Consider the following 15,085-nt stretch of genomic DNA (forward strand, 5'->3'; position numbering starts at 1 on the left):
CGACATGTTAGCCTACATGTTAGCACAGTAATGTTGACGCAGCTTAGTTTTCTGCTGGAGAGTCTTCATTTTCTGGTTCACTCATATAGTGAACTGAACTACTTCTTTTTTTTGGACTCGAACCTGAAACCTTCCGGACCTAAGTCCGATCCCTAACCACTAAGCCACCTCTGCCTTATAGTTGGACCACCAGTTTGTTGGTGCTCCACTGTTAGCATAGTTAAATGAACTCATGTATACATGTCTTGGCCCTGTAGTGGGCGGAGCATCCAGAGGCTCATTACCATATAAAGGTAAAGGCCCGGGGCAGTTACACAACAACAGCAGCCAATGAATTCTGACCAGTACATACTTTATTAACATTAAGGAACATTTTTAATTAGCCTAAAAGTAACCCAAGATATCTGATTTAAAGAAAATTACTAGGGTATAAATGTTTGGGGTTTTTTTTCTCCACTACTCTCCAGTATAATCTTGGCTCCACCTCCATTCCATGTCATTGGTCATGGCCCAAACATTAGTAGTTTCATCTCCAAACTTCTCATCTATCACCTCTACCATGTACATTCGTAGACCCTTTGACTGTTTGAGTTTGGACACAAAACCTTTGCCCTGAGTTCGTCCAGTTACCACTGAACGAGATGTTGATGATGATGTGTTGCAACCAGAAAGAAAAGTTTGCAATACTGAAAGAAATTCAGAGTTCCTATTTTTGAAACATTCAAAAAAAAAGTCCTGCTGGTCCTGGCACCTGCCTGCACGGGACATATTTTATCAGGAAATCTTTTTCTGTTGAAGTGCAAATATCTTATCAGCTGCAGTTCAAATGCATTCTTTTTGTTGTTTGTACTGTTTCTTTAACAGACTTTGCTTGACATTTCAAACGTTTTCAGTTGCTTTCAGTCGCTTTCTGGTGTTTTTAGTGAAGTTGTGTTTCTGAGTCATCGCTTTTTCATCGACTAAAAGGAGTGTTGACACTCCTTCCCATGGTTAATTGCTGAATGACCTTATTTTTTGTGCACTCAGTAGGAAAAAATAATTATTGATGGACATATGGAATACACATGTATTTATTTATCAGCTAAAACATTTGCATCCCTGTGTGTGTCAAACAAAGTTGGTTCTTACCCAACCAACAGGAAAAGCTGCAAACAGCTAGAGGCTATTTTGAGGAAATGTGTCTAAAAGCTGCAGGTACCGCCCTGTAGCCTGAAACACTTGTCAAAGTGCACACTTGCTATTTGCCAGAACTCAGTTATTCCCCTAATGGAAACTTGCCCACAGATAAACCAGCTTCAAGTGAGCTCTTAAAGGGCTGAGTTAAAGCTTTCGTTATTATTTTTTTTTTCACGTATATGATGAATTCAATAATCCTGTTGTTGCACACCTACCAATTTTTCCTCCCTGCACCTTTATCTGTGCAGCTCATCTGGCACAGACAACTTTTACACCCACTTCTTCACTGTGTACTGTGTGGTGTTAAGAAAGCCCTTCAGAACCACAGAACAATTTGTTAAATATTTGTGTTAGGGGCTTTTGTCCCTTATACCAACAAGCCAGGCACACACATTATTTGCATAAAATCTGATTTAGTAGCCTGGTATATGTGTAACTATACAAGTGTGTGTGTTTGTTTTCAGAACTGCATTCATATGTATAGCAATAATGGGCAGACCATAGACCGTACATAAAAACAGGACTGAGCAGGCTTCAGTTGTTTGAACCCATGAGATGTTTTTTTGTATGCAGTGAGAAAGAGAAAAGTTTGGTTTTTTTTTTTTTTTTTGTATATGTTTAAATAACACTGTATGCAGTGAGAAAGAGAAAATAAATTTGAAAATGAGGTAAAGGAGGTTGAAAAGTGACCATGTTACAGTACTTATAGATGAATCGTCCAATGGGCAAACGGAGGATCTACTGAAGTGGTATTATGGTCGAATGGCCGCTTTTTTCCTCATTTGACTGTGTTTTATAATTTAAATGCTTACAGTGGCTGGCGGGGAGCTAATGCTTCCAGGTCTGCAGGATAGCATGTGCGCTAATAGCTGCAATTACCAACAGTAGTTGATATGTTAATGTCATGTCTGCAGCTCACGTCAGGCTGCACCCAGCTTGAAAGGAAAGTTTTTTAAAAGTCAACGTAACAGACTTCAAAAAATTGATTTTAAAAATTGCAATCTCCTCGGGTTCCTCCATCGCGCTGCAAACCGTTGTCTCAGAAAGGCCACTTATCGCAGCACCGCCTTCTCTGGATCCAGAGTAATGGTCCTGCTGTGAAACTAGATCAGGAAGAAAGTGTTGGGAAGTGTCCTCCAGGACCGGCAGATGGAAAATAATGGATCATAGAGTGTAGACGTCCATTACCTAGTGCAGTTGGTTTCCTGAAAGACGCACGCAATCATCAGTCTTAAAATAACATCGTGTGTGACCTCCGCCCAGACAAGTCGGTGCTGGGTAAGCTAAATGCTAATGCGCGCAGTAAAAGCTATGAATTATTTACAGTCATCTCTGTAAAACCATTCACAAACATTTTAGTAATTTTCAGTTTCAAATTGAACTTTGTGGGCGTGCGTTCACTTTCCTTTTTCTGATTCGTTGTTGTAGCTAAACACTCGGAAAAAACACTGATCTCAGTGACAGAGGCTAAGTTAGCATATTATGTAATATCTGAAAGAATTGTTAATGATGTGTGCTCTGAAAAATAACTTTGGGGATAAACGGCTGTATATTAAAGTGAATGTCACTAGATGGCAGCATTGCAGCTCATTTATTTAATCTCATACTCAGATAAATGAATTACTAATAAATATTACCAGGCCTATATCGTTATCGGTTGATATCGGAATGGGAAATTAAGTGTTTGGACAATATCGCCATATCCCATGGGAAATCACAAAGTTAATGTCGTACATCCCTAGAGAAAACAATTACATCAGTGCAACAGAAAGTTTCCAGAACAGAATGTTGACAGATAGAGTATCGTGTTTAGAGCTGGAGGCCATTTTTTTTTTGTTTTTTTTTATTTGTCCCCAAATGTTCTGTTTGTGAAGCATGTGTGGAAACATTCGCTGGATCCAGGTTTCAACAATGGTTTCAGTTTAAAGCTATCTCTCCTTGGCTCTGTCTCTGAATCACCCGTTCCTGCTTGTTGTACACTGTCAGTGGTGCGCTCTCCGTTCAACAGCAGAGCCTGACGTGTCCTCACCCTCAGGCCCCACAGGCTGCTGTGCTGGGAGGGGACAGCTGGTGATTTGTGTGGCTCTTTGTGGGGGCATAAAGTCTGCTGAGAGGACCATAAGAGGCAGGGTGGCACTCGGGGACGGGAGCCAGAGAGCTGGGTGGTTAGTGTGCAGAGAGACAGCGATGGCTGGGATGTGACAGAGCAGAGTGCGGGAATGTATGTCTGTTTGAAAAGTGTCTGGCAGCCGTTGTGATGAATAAAGTGCGCAGTATTTGCACCTTAGCGCTGAGGAACATTTGTCACCATGCTGTTTGTGTGCTTGATGCCAGACAGGCTGCATTTATAGAGTCACACAACAGGGTTATGTCAGTCTTAGGCCTACTTTTGGTCATAGTGCAAGGCAGTTAAAGGCGAGCGTGGCCGGAACGTTCTTGGAATTTTTAAAACGGTATTTAAGCCGTATACAGTTGGGCTAATGTAAAGATAGTGAGCTGGATATGTTCTTACAGCTGTAAGACTGTAAGGCCTGTACTCTAGATGAGATTCAGATTGTCCAAATTTAATCTCGAGTTTTGATAAACAGTAGTTAGTTAAGTGAAACAAATGGTATGAAACAAGAATGTCTGATGAAACATAAAAAGTTGTGGCGTTGTAAGAGGAGGGGAGGGACTATGGCATTTCCAAGATGCCCTATAAATCCATAGGCCCCAAAAAATACTAAACTATTGTTATGGTAGGCCCTAGATCAGGCATGGGCAAACTAAGGCCCGGGGGTCGGATGCGGCCCGTTCAGCTGTTTAATCCGGCCCGCCAAACTTACACCAACCATACCGTAAACCAAATTATATAATTATCATTGTACTTCTGCCTTTTGACCTGCAATACCCACGTTTCCCCAATAGATGGTGTAGAAAATGATAAAAGCACTTTAGCATTTTTTAGCCCTTATGTATGACTTTTACATGTCATTTATTTTAGTTCACACGAACGCTCCATCTATCTGCTCCTGACCCGGCCCACCCTGTTCAATTTTAGGACCAATTGTGGCCCACGAGTCAAAAAAGTTTGACCACATCTGCCCTAGATGAAAGTCAAAGATCCATCCATGTTCATCCGCTTATCTGTTACCAGGTCGCAGGGGCAGCAGTCTCCACAACCGCCACCCAAATCACCCTGCACCGTACCAACCCCCCTGAACCTTCCTGAGGGTGGTGAGACCACTGGAAGGTACCAATTGCAAGATTCGATCTTGCCCAGAAGGTGAACCCTGGGGTTTCACACCAATGACAGAGACATTGACTCTGGGCCAAAGCGCCACAAAGTCAAAGATAGTATTGAAATTTCAATTAAAATATTCACAATACGTAAAACTCCAAGGATATTTGCTTCCTAAAGCAGGAATCCCCAACCCCTGGTCTGGGGGACCTGTGCCAGTCAGTAGTTCATTTGGTACCGGGCCGCAGTGGGGCACTAATTTACTTCATTCCGAAAGAATCCAGTCACTCCTTTACTTTTTCATTAAAAGATAATCTGGCAATGTTTCAAAATAAAAGCTCATTCAGACTCTAATACTAACAGAATGAAGTCTAAGAGATGTTTTATTTTTAAAATTTAATGATCCTCCAATGATGGCGCAGTATTACCGGTCCATTAAAAATGGTTAGGGACCGTACCCTAAAGTCCGAATTCTATGGCTAGGGTGAGCGAAAGTGTACAGAAGGTGTCGGGCGCAGCAGAGCTTCAGCCCGCTTGCCTTTGGGAGTGATGTATGGAACAACTGGCCCAAGTGTGAGTGCAACTTTACAGAAAAATATTTGATTGAATTTAAAGAGTCTTGATCTAAGGTATCGTATCGTAGCCCGGGCTCAGATATCATGTGAAGCTGCAGCACTAATCGATCTGCCTTATTTGTTAATGTAATGGAAATGGTTACACAAGTGTTTGTGGGACACACAGGCCGTTGTCACGTGACGAACTTGTGGAAAGATGAGCTCACTGCTTTGCGGTCAACGCCATTTGTTTCCAGAGGGGAGCGTTTTTTAGAAATCCGCAGGACACAGTGGGATATAAACGAATGACATCTGCTTATTCCTGCGATAGGTCGGGATTCCGTGCTTCTGTCAAAAACAACGTTACATCACAAAGTGATTTCACTCTCTTTTCACTAGTTTATGAGCCACAGTTCCTGCTACATCCCCTACTGCTTAACACTCGTATAAGAGTCAATAAAAACACATTAAGGCCAGAAGAATGACTTCCAGATGGAAGGAGGCAGACATTTTTGTTTCTTCAATTAATACGTTATTAGGTAAAACATTTTTTAAAGGTTAATGACAAGAGGTTAATCATCAGGCGCCGGCGAATCACATCTAAAAAAAAAAAGGAAAAGAGATGGGATTCCATTGTCTTTTTAGCCGAGTCGCTGAGCAAACAAGACAGTCCGCGGTTGCACTTTTAGCATTGACATTGGCTGGAATTCTTGAAGGGATTCTAATGGAAATAAACACGTGTCAACATCAGACGGAAAAGAGAAGGAAAGGTGGCCTCACACCATCCGTTCGTGTTTGCAGTGAGCGCGTCTGTCACTGTTTAGGACAAAGACACGAGAGCTACAAACATTCTGCTCCCGTCGCTTCGGTGTTGATGGGTCGATGTAATTCTTCCATAAATAAAGGTAAAAGTTCAACGTGCTGCGCTTTCCACAGGCTCCTAGAAGACCAGAAGATCTGTTTTAGGGTCGAGTTACAGGTGGTGAAGTTAAAGGACTGTGTTTACATTATTTCTGGACTTCGCTACAGACGTTTCCTAGCAGCGAGAACATACCTTGCCAAAGCCTTTCCAGCCCAAATTGTTCCTTAACTCCGACATTGCGCAGATGAGCGCGGCGCTGACAAAGAGGTTCCATCGAGTCGGGCAGTGATCCCGCTGCATAGTACTTGTAATGATATTTTGTGTATTTTTAGGACTATGTTTTAAAACCTGCCAGAGTAAATCAGTGGTGGATCATATATGTATACTGTGCGTGTGTGTGTGTGTGTGTGTGTGTGTGTGTACTTGTGGGGACACTCTGTAGGTTCCCATTGAGTCAAAGGGCGTTTTAGGGTTCATGTCTTTGTTCGGTTTACGATTAAGTATTTATGTATTTCTGGTTAATATTAGGGTTAGAGGCCAGGAAATGTTTATGTTTATCATCACGAAACACACAAACAGTGCGTGTGTGTGTGTCATCTGTTTCACTTTCCTCTATTTATTCAGCTCCTCCCGTCCGGCACCGGGTGAGGAGTTGATTTGATTCAGATTGACCTCAGATGTGGAGGTGACAGGAGTCCTTTGTTATCATGTAGATAAAACACCCGCAGCACTGAAGGTGACAGGGATTTGGTTCATTAGTGTGATGGGTGTCTCGGTGAGATGATATGTTTACTTTTTTTCTTTTTTTTTTTGGAAAAAAAAAGCTTGACTTCACTGGACTAATTAATTTGAGTTAGGCTTAGATAATTCCTTATCACCTGCCTGGTTTCATTCCAAGGGTTTTTAGTTGTGTGTATTTATTAATTCTTCATAGACTTAGAATGAACAATGTTAGCTCTTGGCAGAACATCACAAAATTACAAAAAAAAAAACAAAACAAAACAAAAAAAACCTTGATTATTCATTGCTAAGACATGAAGACTTTGTTCTCGTGCCATAAATTGACCCCGGAGCCATATTTTGGTCATGACTGCTGGATGACGGAGCGCGTGTACAGTACATGTCTGTCAGTTCAGTATTTGAGCAGATGACGAGCCAACGGTGGTGAAAAAACATGCAGTGATTCCAACATCCCTCATTGTGCAATTTGAGAAAATTTAATCTAACCTCAAGTAACGTGACTACTTCCCAAAACTGTCATGAACATCTGGAGGTTGTTGTCTTCCACTTCCTACACACCTAACATGACACAGGCCGGGGCTTTAACATGAGCTCAACGCTAGTAAGGCATCACGGGATGATTGCTGTTTTTTTGTTTTGTTTTTGGGTGGGTTCAGCCGAATGACTTTATGGCTGAAATTGAGCGTGACCACATCCGTTTGAGTTCTCAGCCCGTCGCGAGTCACGAGGAGGATGTGGCCGTGCGTCTGCTCCCTCTGTTCATCCTCACTGTCTCCGAGGCCTGTTCGTGTTCTTCCTTCGGCCTAGCAACCTGACAAACATTTACAGTGGTGGCAAAAGGCCTCATTTAAGCATTCTCTAATTTCATGAAGCAGTTAGAGAATGTTTTGGCGGAAAAGAAGAGAGAAGTGACATGAAGGTCTCGTGATGCTGCGGTTGCTGCTGTTGTGTCTTTTGTCACGGCCTTCCGTATCTAAATATCTGCAGAGAGGAAGGGGATGTTTGTTTGGGGCAGGGGTGGATTGGTGGTTGAGGACTTGGGTCCAAAAGGTTTCAGGTTTGAGTCCACCAGCTGCCACTGAGGTGCTCTGAGCATGGCACCGTCCCCACCCACTGCTCCCTGGGCTCTTAAAGCTGCCCCCTGCTGACTGTGGTGATGGGTTAAAAGCAGAGGTCACATTTGGTTTTCTCACCGGTTGTTGTCTGGAGTTCACACATCACGCTCAGGTCTAATTGTTATGATATATTATATATTTATATTTGTGACAGTTTTAGGAATTCATTCAAATTAGTCAAGTGTTTGTTCTGCCTGGGTTTTTCATGCCCAAAAGCGTGCAGTCTAGAGCCAACTAACCATGTTGGACTAGTGCAGACTTGGGAGGTAAAATTCTTTCGAAACATGACTGTGTGCTACCTATAATCATTAAAGGACCATTTAAAGGGCCAGTCATGCAAATCAAACTGATTGGGCCTGATAGTGGGTTCCAGAAATCTGGATGCGTTCAAAATTTCCAACCTCCGATGTGGAAAAGTGCACTCGAATGAGATCCACGAACAACAGCACTGGCCATGAAACTGCACATACTTAATACAATGAATTAATAAATTAAAATAATTTTTTTTACTGTGTAATAGGTGTACAAATATGTCAAATAAGCCAAATAGATTTAAAATTGCTGCGTTTCGACTTGCTGTAGCATTAGCTCTGAAGTTATGAATGTGATTGTGAAAAATTATATCCTGATTGAATTGACCTATGAGTGAACGGAGGTTCATGAATCGATGCTATTGACTGTTAGCCTCCGGGATGTGAATTACCATCCACCCTCAGTGTCTGTTGGGGATTCTCTGCTCCTGTGACCGTTAATATAGTAAAGTGACCACAGACGAATGGAAGAATTCTCCCTGTGCCCGTCATGAACAGCAGCTGACGGGCAGAGGATCACTGGCTCCGGTTGTTTTCCATTGTTTTGTTAGTAACCAAGTAGTAACGACCCACTTCAACTTTCTCTGTCCACAGATCGCCGGCTTCATCAACGCCATTCACCCATTTTCCGGCGACACGGCGAACCTGACGGCCTTCCGCTTCTACGCCCTCAACCCCATAGTTGACCCGTGGGTCTTCATCATCTTCCGCAAGTCGGTGTTCCGTCACCTGTGCACTCTGCTGAGCTGCTCCTTCAGTAAAGGCGCCGTGAAGACCACCGCACACTGCGCTCTGTCTTTACCCCTGGAAAATCACAAACCCCACAGCTGCCCGGACGTCACAGCTTCACAGTCTCCGTACTCCAGTTTACCTGTGTGATGGGAAGTCAGGGAGGAAGGACAAAAACCAGAGGAGGGAAAGTTTCCTTTTTTTTTTGGTCATTCTCAATGAACACGAGGAGGATATTGCACTAGATCAGAACTGTTCCCGTGGATGGTTACTGGTCTTACTGGCATCAGACTCATAAACAGAGTGAAGGCACTGTGGAATTATGGGTAAACTTTTTTGCACATACACTGTCACAGCTGCAGCATCTTTGAACAAGAGGGACGCCCCCACCACGAAGATTACATCAGAGCTGATAACATGTTCACTGACGAGTGTGTGGTTGCCAGATCTTAAAGGCTCTGCAGGCGTGAGAGTAAGAATTGCTGAAAAAAAAGGTTTAAATGTAGCCAAGAGAACATGACGAGAGTCAAGTCTCTTATCTGCCGGAGTTATTTTTTTTGTTACTCCACAGCGCTAACATCATTCTCATGCTCTTTACCAGGGCAATGTTGCAGCAGTCAACATGAAATTACAGCCCAGGCTCCTCAGTGTTGGTGTTTCAGTATGAGGTCATCCACCAAGGTGATGTGTGCGTTTGAAGAAAGATGGTGCTAAAAAGATATCTTTAAGAAACTTAATTATAACCACGTCAATTTCATGTGAAAACCAAGAACAATAATAGTAGCGTATTGACGTTTCCTGTCCGCTTAATTTAATTCCAGGCCACGAACGTCACAGTTAACTTATCCAGGAGAGAATTAGCTGCAACGTTACCTTGACCGCTGCACTCGTTATGTGATTTTTGATCAATATTTTTTTATGTGATTTTTTAAGAGACACTTTCTTTGTCCATCCCCGAGTCTAGTTTTAAATGAAAAAAAAAAACCCAGCACCTACAGTATATGTTAAACAAATCTTCGGACAAACAACAGTTTTTCTTTTCCAAAGTCAACAGAGGTACAGTATGTGACTGCCTCCACAACGACATACGTGTTACTTTATTTATTATTTTTAATTTTACAAATTCAAAGTTTAAAATATAAAGTATTTAGATTAGTTTCAGAGATATTTAAATATACTTTGAGAATGGAAAAAAAACAAGACTAGAGTCTAAGAGTCCTGCGTTACACGTCGACTTTGTTATCGTTGGTGAAAACAAAAAAAGTTAAATTTAACTCAATGTTGACTTAATGCTTTTAATGAGCTGTTTAATTATCCAAGCGCCTTTTTTTTTTCTTTTTCATTTTTTGGTCTTCTATTTGCCCTGCAGAACAATTTTAGTGATTCAAATTCACTGGTATTTTCTTGCGTTTAAATTGATTAGATAATTTAAAAAAGAGAGAAATTTGGCCACATTTCTTTGCCTTGATTTGTACAAAGAGGCTGAAAACTCTTACATTTCCCGTCCATGTCTGTCCTTCAGTATCATAACATTGCATGAAAGTAAAAGTCCACCTCACTAATTCTAAGCTACCTAAGATGATTGTCTGTGAATGTTCGTTTATCAGCTTTTCGCTTTTGAAGAAAACAAAATGCTGCTGCAAAATGCACTGTGAGAATGTCTGTCGTCGTCGTCGTTGTTGTTGTTGTTGTTGTTGTGACCAATGCTGTAACTGCATTCAAATGTACATTATTTAAATGCTGTGACGCCGTGCATCGTCGTGATTGAGCGCTTCCTCCAGTGAGCTAAAAAGGAATCGCAGACGAGGTGATCCGAGTGTTGACGCGTCACCTGTTGGCGTTTTCCATGCTCATTCACGTACCAGACGGCATTAACGAGACACTCTCCACTTGCACATGTTGTACATACCATATACATTTTTGAAAATAACGTATGATACACATTTCATTAATGTACAAAAAATATTAAACAAAAAACATTGTCTCCACTTTTTGCTCTGTGTTTAATTATGTTTTTGTTTTCTTTCAGTAATGTACGACCTCCAGTGCTGCAACCTGTAATCAGGTGCGACAACACATTTTTAACAATTTTAAATCTACTTAATTTTTTACATGTCCACCATTTACAAATATGAGGGTTTTTTTTTTCAATTTGAGATGTGAAGCAGAACATTTTAATTCTTGTTCATTTAAAAAAAAGTTAAAAAATGATTTTATTCATATTTAACACTGACTACTGACAAACAGTAGAATATTATTAATATTCCTGTTTTTTAATTTAAATATCTATTGACATTGATTTTCTGGAACTAGTCAGTTAAAAAGACAGAAAAAAATACCATAAATTTTTACCATAAATGTATTAAAATGTAATTTGTATCTGATACAATTATACAATGTATTTTAATTATTTTTTTTAATATAGTCCAGAAGACAGTCCAAAAACGTTAGACCACCCTGGTTTGCACACTACATATTTAATGAATAGTTTTCACCACACTTCAAATTCAATTGGAGACATTTTTCCCTCATCAGCAAATTAAAAACCACACACACTGTTCATTTCTTTATTTTCTATTAATGAAGCACAACCTGAAATAAAATGTGCTGAATGAGATAGTTTTAATCACACAAAGTTTAAGAGTAGCTCCCCGGCTCAAACAGTTTAATGACGATAGCTTCGTGTGGCTGCAGCACCAGGGAGTACAGAGACGTGGAGCCCAGGCGCTCTAGTCCAGTACTGGTCACAAACACACCAGCTTCAGGTAAACTCTGAGCCCAGGCAGGATCCAGGGCGTGAGGCTCGGGGCCGATGTTGAGCAGAACGAGGAAGTGGACGCAGCCCCAGGAGCGCAGGAAGGCCAGGGTGGTGGGGGGTGACGGAGAAGAGGCAAGAGTGGAGTTGGTGGAGGAGGAGTTGGTGTTGGTGGTGTTAAAGGGGAGGAAAGTGAAGCTGCCGTACATCAGAGCTTCCTCTCTGGCTCTGGAGCGACTGAGAGAGGTGAAGAAAGCCACAGCTGATCTTCTCTCCTTCTCTGTGCCCTGAAAACCGAAAACTCTCAAATTACAAACTCAGGTTTAATCAACAGCTAAATGTTGGAGCTGGACTAGCTGAGATGTCAGTGGGAATGCACCTGTATCTGGTCAAGGATTTCATCATACCGCAGTGCAGGTGTACCGGGCAGGGTCATTGTCAGCAGCAAGAGCAGTTTCTTCAAATAGTGTGGACTTTCACCTCCAACCTGTGGAACATCAAGAAATGTGTTTAATTCTTCTAAAATAACACAATTATCTGCAGCCTACTAATAGTCAAGGTTATTCATATTTACCACTGATGTCTAAAAGGGTCGATTTTAGATTTTAGTGAAAATAAAATGTATAATGAGTGAGATTTAGCACCACCTATTGGTCAATTTATGTTACTATCCTGTTCAGGCATGCAGGGGAACGTGGTGGCTTCATTTTCTAACTCCCAACCTATATATGAGTTGCTGGTCAATCATTCAGCCCAGGTGGGGTACACCCTAGACAGTTGGGCCGCAGATGTAGATTTACTCACACTCCCATCTGTGCTACCTATAATTGTTAAAGTACGATTTAAAGGGCTAGTCATGCTAATCAAACTGGCTCACCGTCCAGCTCGGCCACATCTTCTCATCTCGTGGTTGCAGGTGCGTCTCTATAGCAACCGCCACTTCCTGCACAGACAGGAGATGCTGAGATGGAGGGAGGATTGACTTCATGACCACATCCACCAGTGTTTGGTTGGACTGACCCGCAGTGTCCAGAGGAGGCAGAACGCGCTGAGTTTGTTTGACCACTAGAATCCTGACAATAAACACGACACTTTAATGCAACTACTGTAAAAAATATATATATATATAATCAAATAGAATAAACTACACCTAAATGAAATACCTCTCCTCCTCTTCCTCTTTACTGCTGAATTCAGTGAAGGCACCTCTCCACTCCAAAAGAACCTGAAATACATGAATATTATGTTTAAAAAGATAGGTTTAAAGAACTTTTTTTTTTTTAAATTTTTTTTAAACGCACATTTTGGTACCTTTTCTGAATACGCTGCATCTGTGTCACAGATGACAAACCCTGCTACACCCTGCTCCAACCAGAATCTTAATGATTTCTGTAGGGACAAAAAAAAGTCAACAAAAAAACATTAAGAATCTTGAGTTTATGTCAGGGTAATGCGAGAAGAGAGTAAGTTTCACCTGATCTCCGTTTGTTGCATTTATTGGCTGCATCTTTGCGTCATCTGGATCCAGACCACACAAGTCCAAGACCACTTTGAGACCTGTAAACACCAGTAAAATGAGCCGTAAATCATTAAATGATGCAGGAGAAAAAAGAAAGCCACGAACCCACACAGCAGCAGAAACTCTTGGACTCACCAGCTTTGTTGCTCTCAGTGAGTAGATGTTGGATTTGAGGCCACGTATCCGAGCCTCGTCCAGCTGCGGTGAGATTTGAAGCAGATGCATCTTTGCTGAAAAGGCCTTGTAGGATTAATGCACCGATACCCAGGGAACTGAGGAAGGGAAGCTGCTCACACAGAGCTGGGGAGAAATCCAAAGACAACAGATAGTAGTCAAGTCAAAACATAGCTGTTGTTTCCTCAACATTCTTGGTCAATTACAAAAATCATAATAAAAAAAACTCAATACATGCTGTATATATTTTTAGTTATTTAGCAGCATCTAGTGGTGATCAACTCACTAACATTAACGCTTTTTTCAAAACGCGTTAATGTTAGTTAGTAAAAACATAACGTAATGAAAAAAGAGCTAGAAAAATAAAAAATACAAATAAACTGTAAAATGCATTTTCTACCCAATAAATCATATTAAATTATTTTAAATCATTCACACAAGGACGTTTTACAGGCTAAATGATTATTAATATATAATATAAAATGTATTGTTCCGATTTCTCGGATCTATAAATTTAAATAAAATAAAATGTTTTTTTATTGACTTTGTTGGAGGTTGAATTCCCCAGGATCCCTTCAATCCATCATTAGAAAAAAAATCAAATGCTCATATTTGGCAATTTTATTAACTATAATCACGTAAATCTTTTTTTTTTTCCAAGAGCAACATATTTGTTTTTCCCAAGTCTGAACGCTTCACCACTTCATCTACTCCTCACCATTTATTCCCTCTGCTCCACCCTTCGCCTCCATGAAGGTGGTGGGCTGCAGCTCGAAGAACAGGGTCTTCTGCCACCACTTTAACGGGGTCACCACGGGCCTGGGGCTAATCACGACGATGGCCACGGCGATGGCCAGCATGGCCACCCAGCCCAACCAGAACACCAGCACCAGGTAACAGCGCATCCTCCTCCACCACGGACCTCCTGCTGCCATCTCCAGCTGCTCCTTGGTCAGCGGCTGCCACTGCTCCACCGGTTCCGGCTCGGGCTCCGGGATGAGCAGCGGCGCAGTCTCGGACACTGGTCCGCCCCCCGGGGCTGGGAAGCTGGGGCCTGACACGCTGCCGTAGCCGGGGTCTCCTGCGTTCAGCGGCATCTTGTGAGTCTGTGGTCAGTTGGGAAACAAACACAGTCAAAGCTGCAGGAAGGAGCTCACCACGAGGTTGTGGGTTTGTTTGTTTACCGTACCAGGCTGTCTGTTTCCTCACTTTGCACCATTTTAACCACAGGTAAAGTGCGGATGAGAGTTGACAACACTGTCACACATGCACTCAAACCTGACCTGCAAAAACCTGGCAACTTTGCCGCTACTGACGACGATGACGACGATGATGACGACGACGATGATGATAATGCTTCCACCACAGGTGTGTCATCAGGACACAGGACAGCTGAGGTGAGTTTAGGTGAGGTGAACTCTCACCATCATACTCTCGGTATTACAGTCCCTTCTCAGCTAAAGTACTGACGTCGTCTAAATTGAACACGATGTATTGTGACTGTATGATTTATTGGGACTGTCAAATAACTGCCAAACGAGTCAGGAATGTCTGTAAAAGTGAACTGGTGTGAAAGCGTTTCCAAACTTTTTTAAAAAAATGTTATTCAGCAAGTGACTAAATTTTCAGGCAAGAATAATATCTATCTAACTATCCTACTGACATTTATTGGAGTAAATATACAGCATATTTCAACGCTGTTTTTTTTTTTTTTTTAAATACGTGAGGGTAGTTAGAAACACTTGAAACACAATTGAAAACACACTACACAAGAGTGTAGTTGTCTGTCATTAAGTTTAGGATTAGAATGGATAGAATATGAGAGAAAAGTACAAGTCCGTTAAGTTGTTTTTGATGTGGTTTGACGCTAACTAGCCCGGGCTAACACGCTAATGACCTACACCTACTGTACTGTTAGCCACCCATTCC

The 15,085-nt window shown here is 41.7% G+C and overlaps 2 protein-coding genes across 2 annotated transcripts in view; one reads left to right on the forward strand and one right to left on the reverse strand.

Moving 5' to 3' along the window:
* ptgir (prostaglandin I2 receptor) overlaps window positions 1-10,483 on the forward strand; it is a 40,262-nt gene extending 29,779 nt beyond the window's left edge. Inside the window, exon 5 of the mRNA XM_017032287.2 lies at window positions 8,574-10,483. Coding sequence (XP_016887776.1) covers window positions 8,574-8,858 — 285 coding nt within the window. The 3' untranslated portion in view covers window positions 8,859-10,483. The remainder of the gene's footprint in view (window positions 1-8,573) is intronic.
* Window positions 10,484-11,166: 683 nt separating this feature from the next.
* Window positions 11,167-14,517, reverse strand: LOC103378054 (4F2 cell-surface antigen heavy chain). The gene is made up of 9 exons (XM_008309104.3): window positions 14,346-14,517; window positions 13,875-14,262; window positions 13,118-13,282; window positions 12,938-13,020; window positions 12,775-12,852; window positions 12,627-12,688; window positions 12,341-12,536; window positions 11,843-11,950; window positions 11,167-11,750 (listed from the first exon to the last, which is right to left on the reverse strand). The coding sequence occupies exons 1-9, from the start codon at window positions 14,373-14,375 to the stop codon at window positions 11,346-11,348; spliced, it is 1,515 nt and encodes a 504-aa protein (XP_008307326.1). The 5' UTR covers window positions 14,376-14,517; the 3' UTR covers window positions 11,167-11,345.
* Between the last annotated feature and the right edge of the window lie 568 nt (window positions 14,518-15,085).

The sequence above is a fragment of the Cynoglossus semilaevis genome, chromosome 4 (assembly GCF_000523025.1).
Source record: "Cynoglossus semilaevis isolate Cse_v1.0 chromosome 4, Cse_v1.0, whole genome shotgun sequence".
Taxonomy (NCBI): Eukaryota; Metazoa; Chordata; class Actinopteri; order Pleuronectiformes; family Cynoglossidae; genus Cynoglossus; species Cynoglossus semilaevis.

Excerpts from the sequence above, each read along its gene's own strand:
- LOC103378054 (XM_008309104.3), bottom strand. The coding sequence starts at position 14,375 with ATGGTGCAAAGTGAGGAAACAGACAGCCTG. Across the intron at positions 14,263-14,345 it reads GTGAGGAAACAGACAGCCTG|ACTCACAAGATGCCGCTGAA; the intron begins GTACGGTAAACA and ends AACTGACCACAG. Across the intron at positions 12,689-12,774 it reads ATGCAGCGTATTCAGAAAAG|GTTCTTTTGGAGTGGAGAGG; the intron begins GTACCAAAATGT and ends CATGTATTTCAG.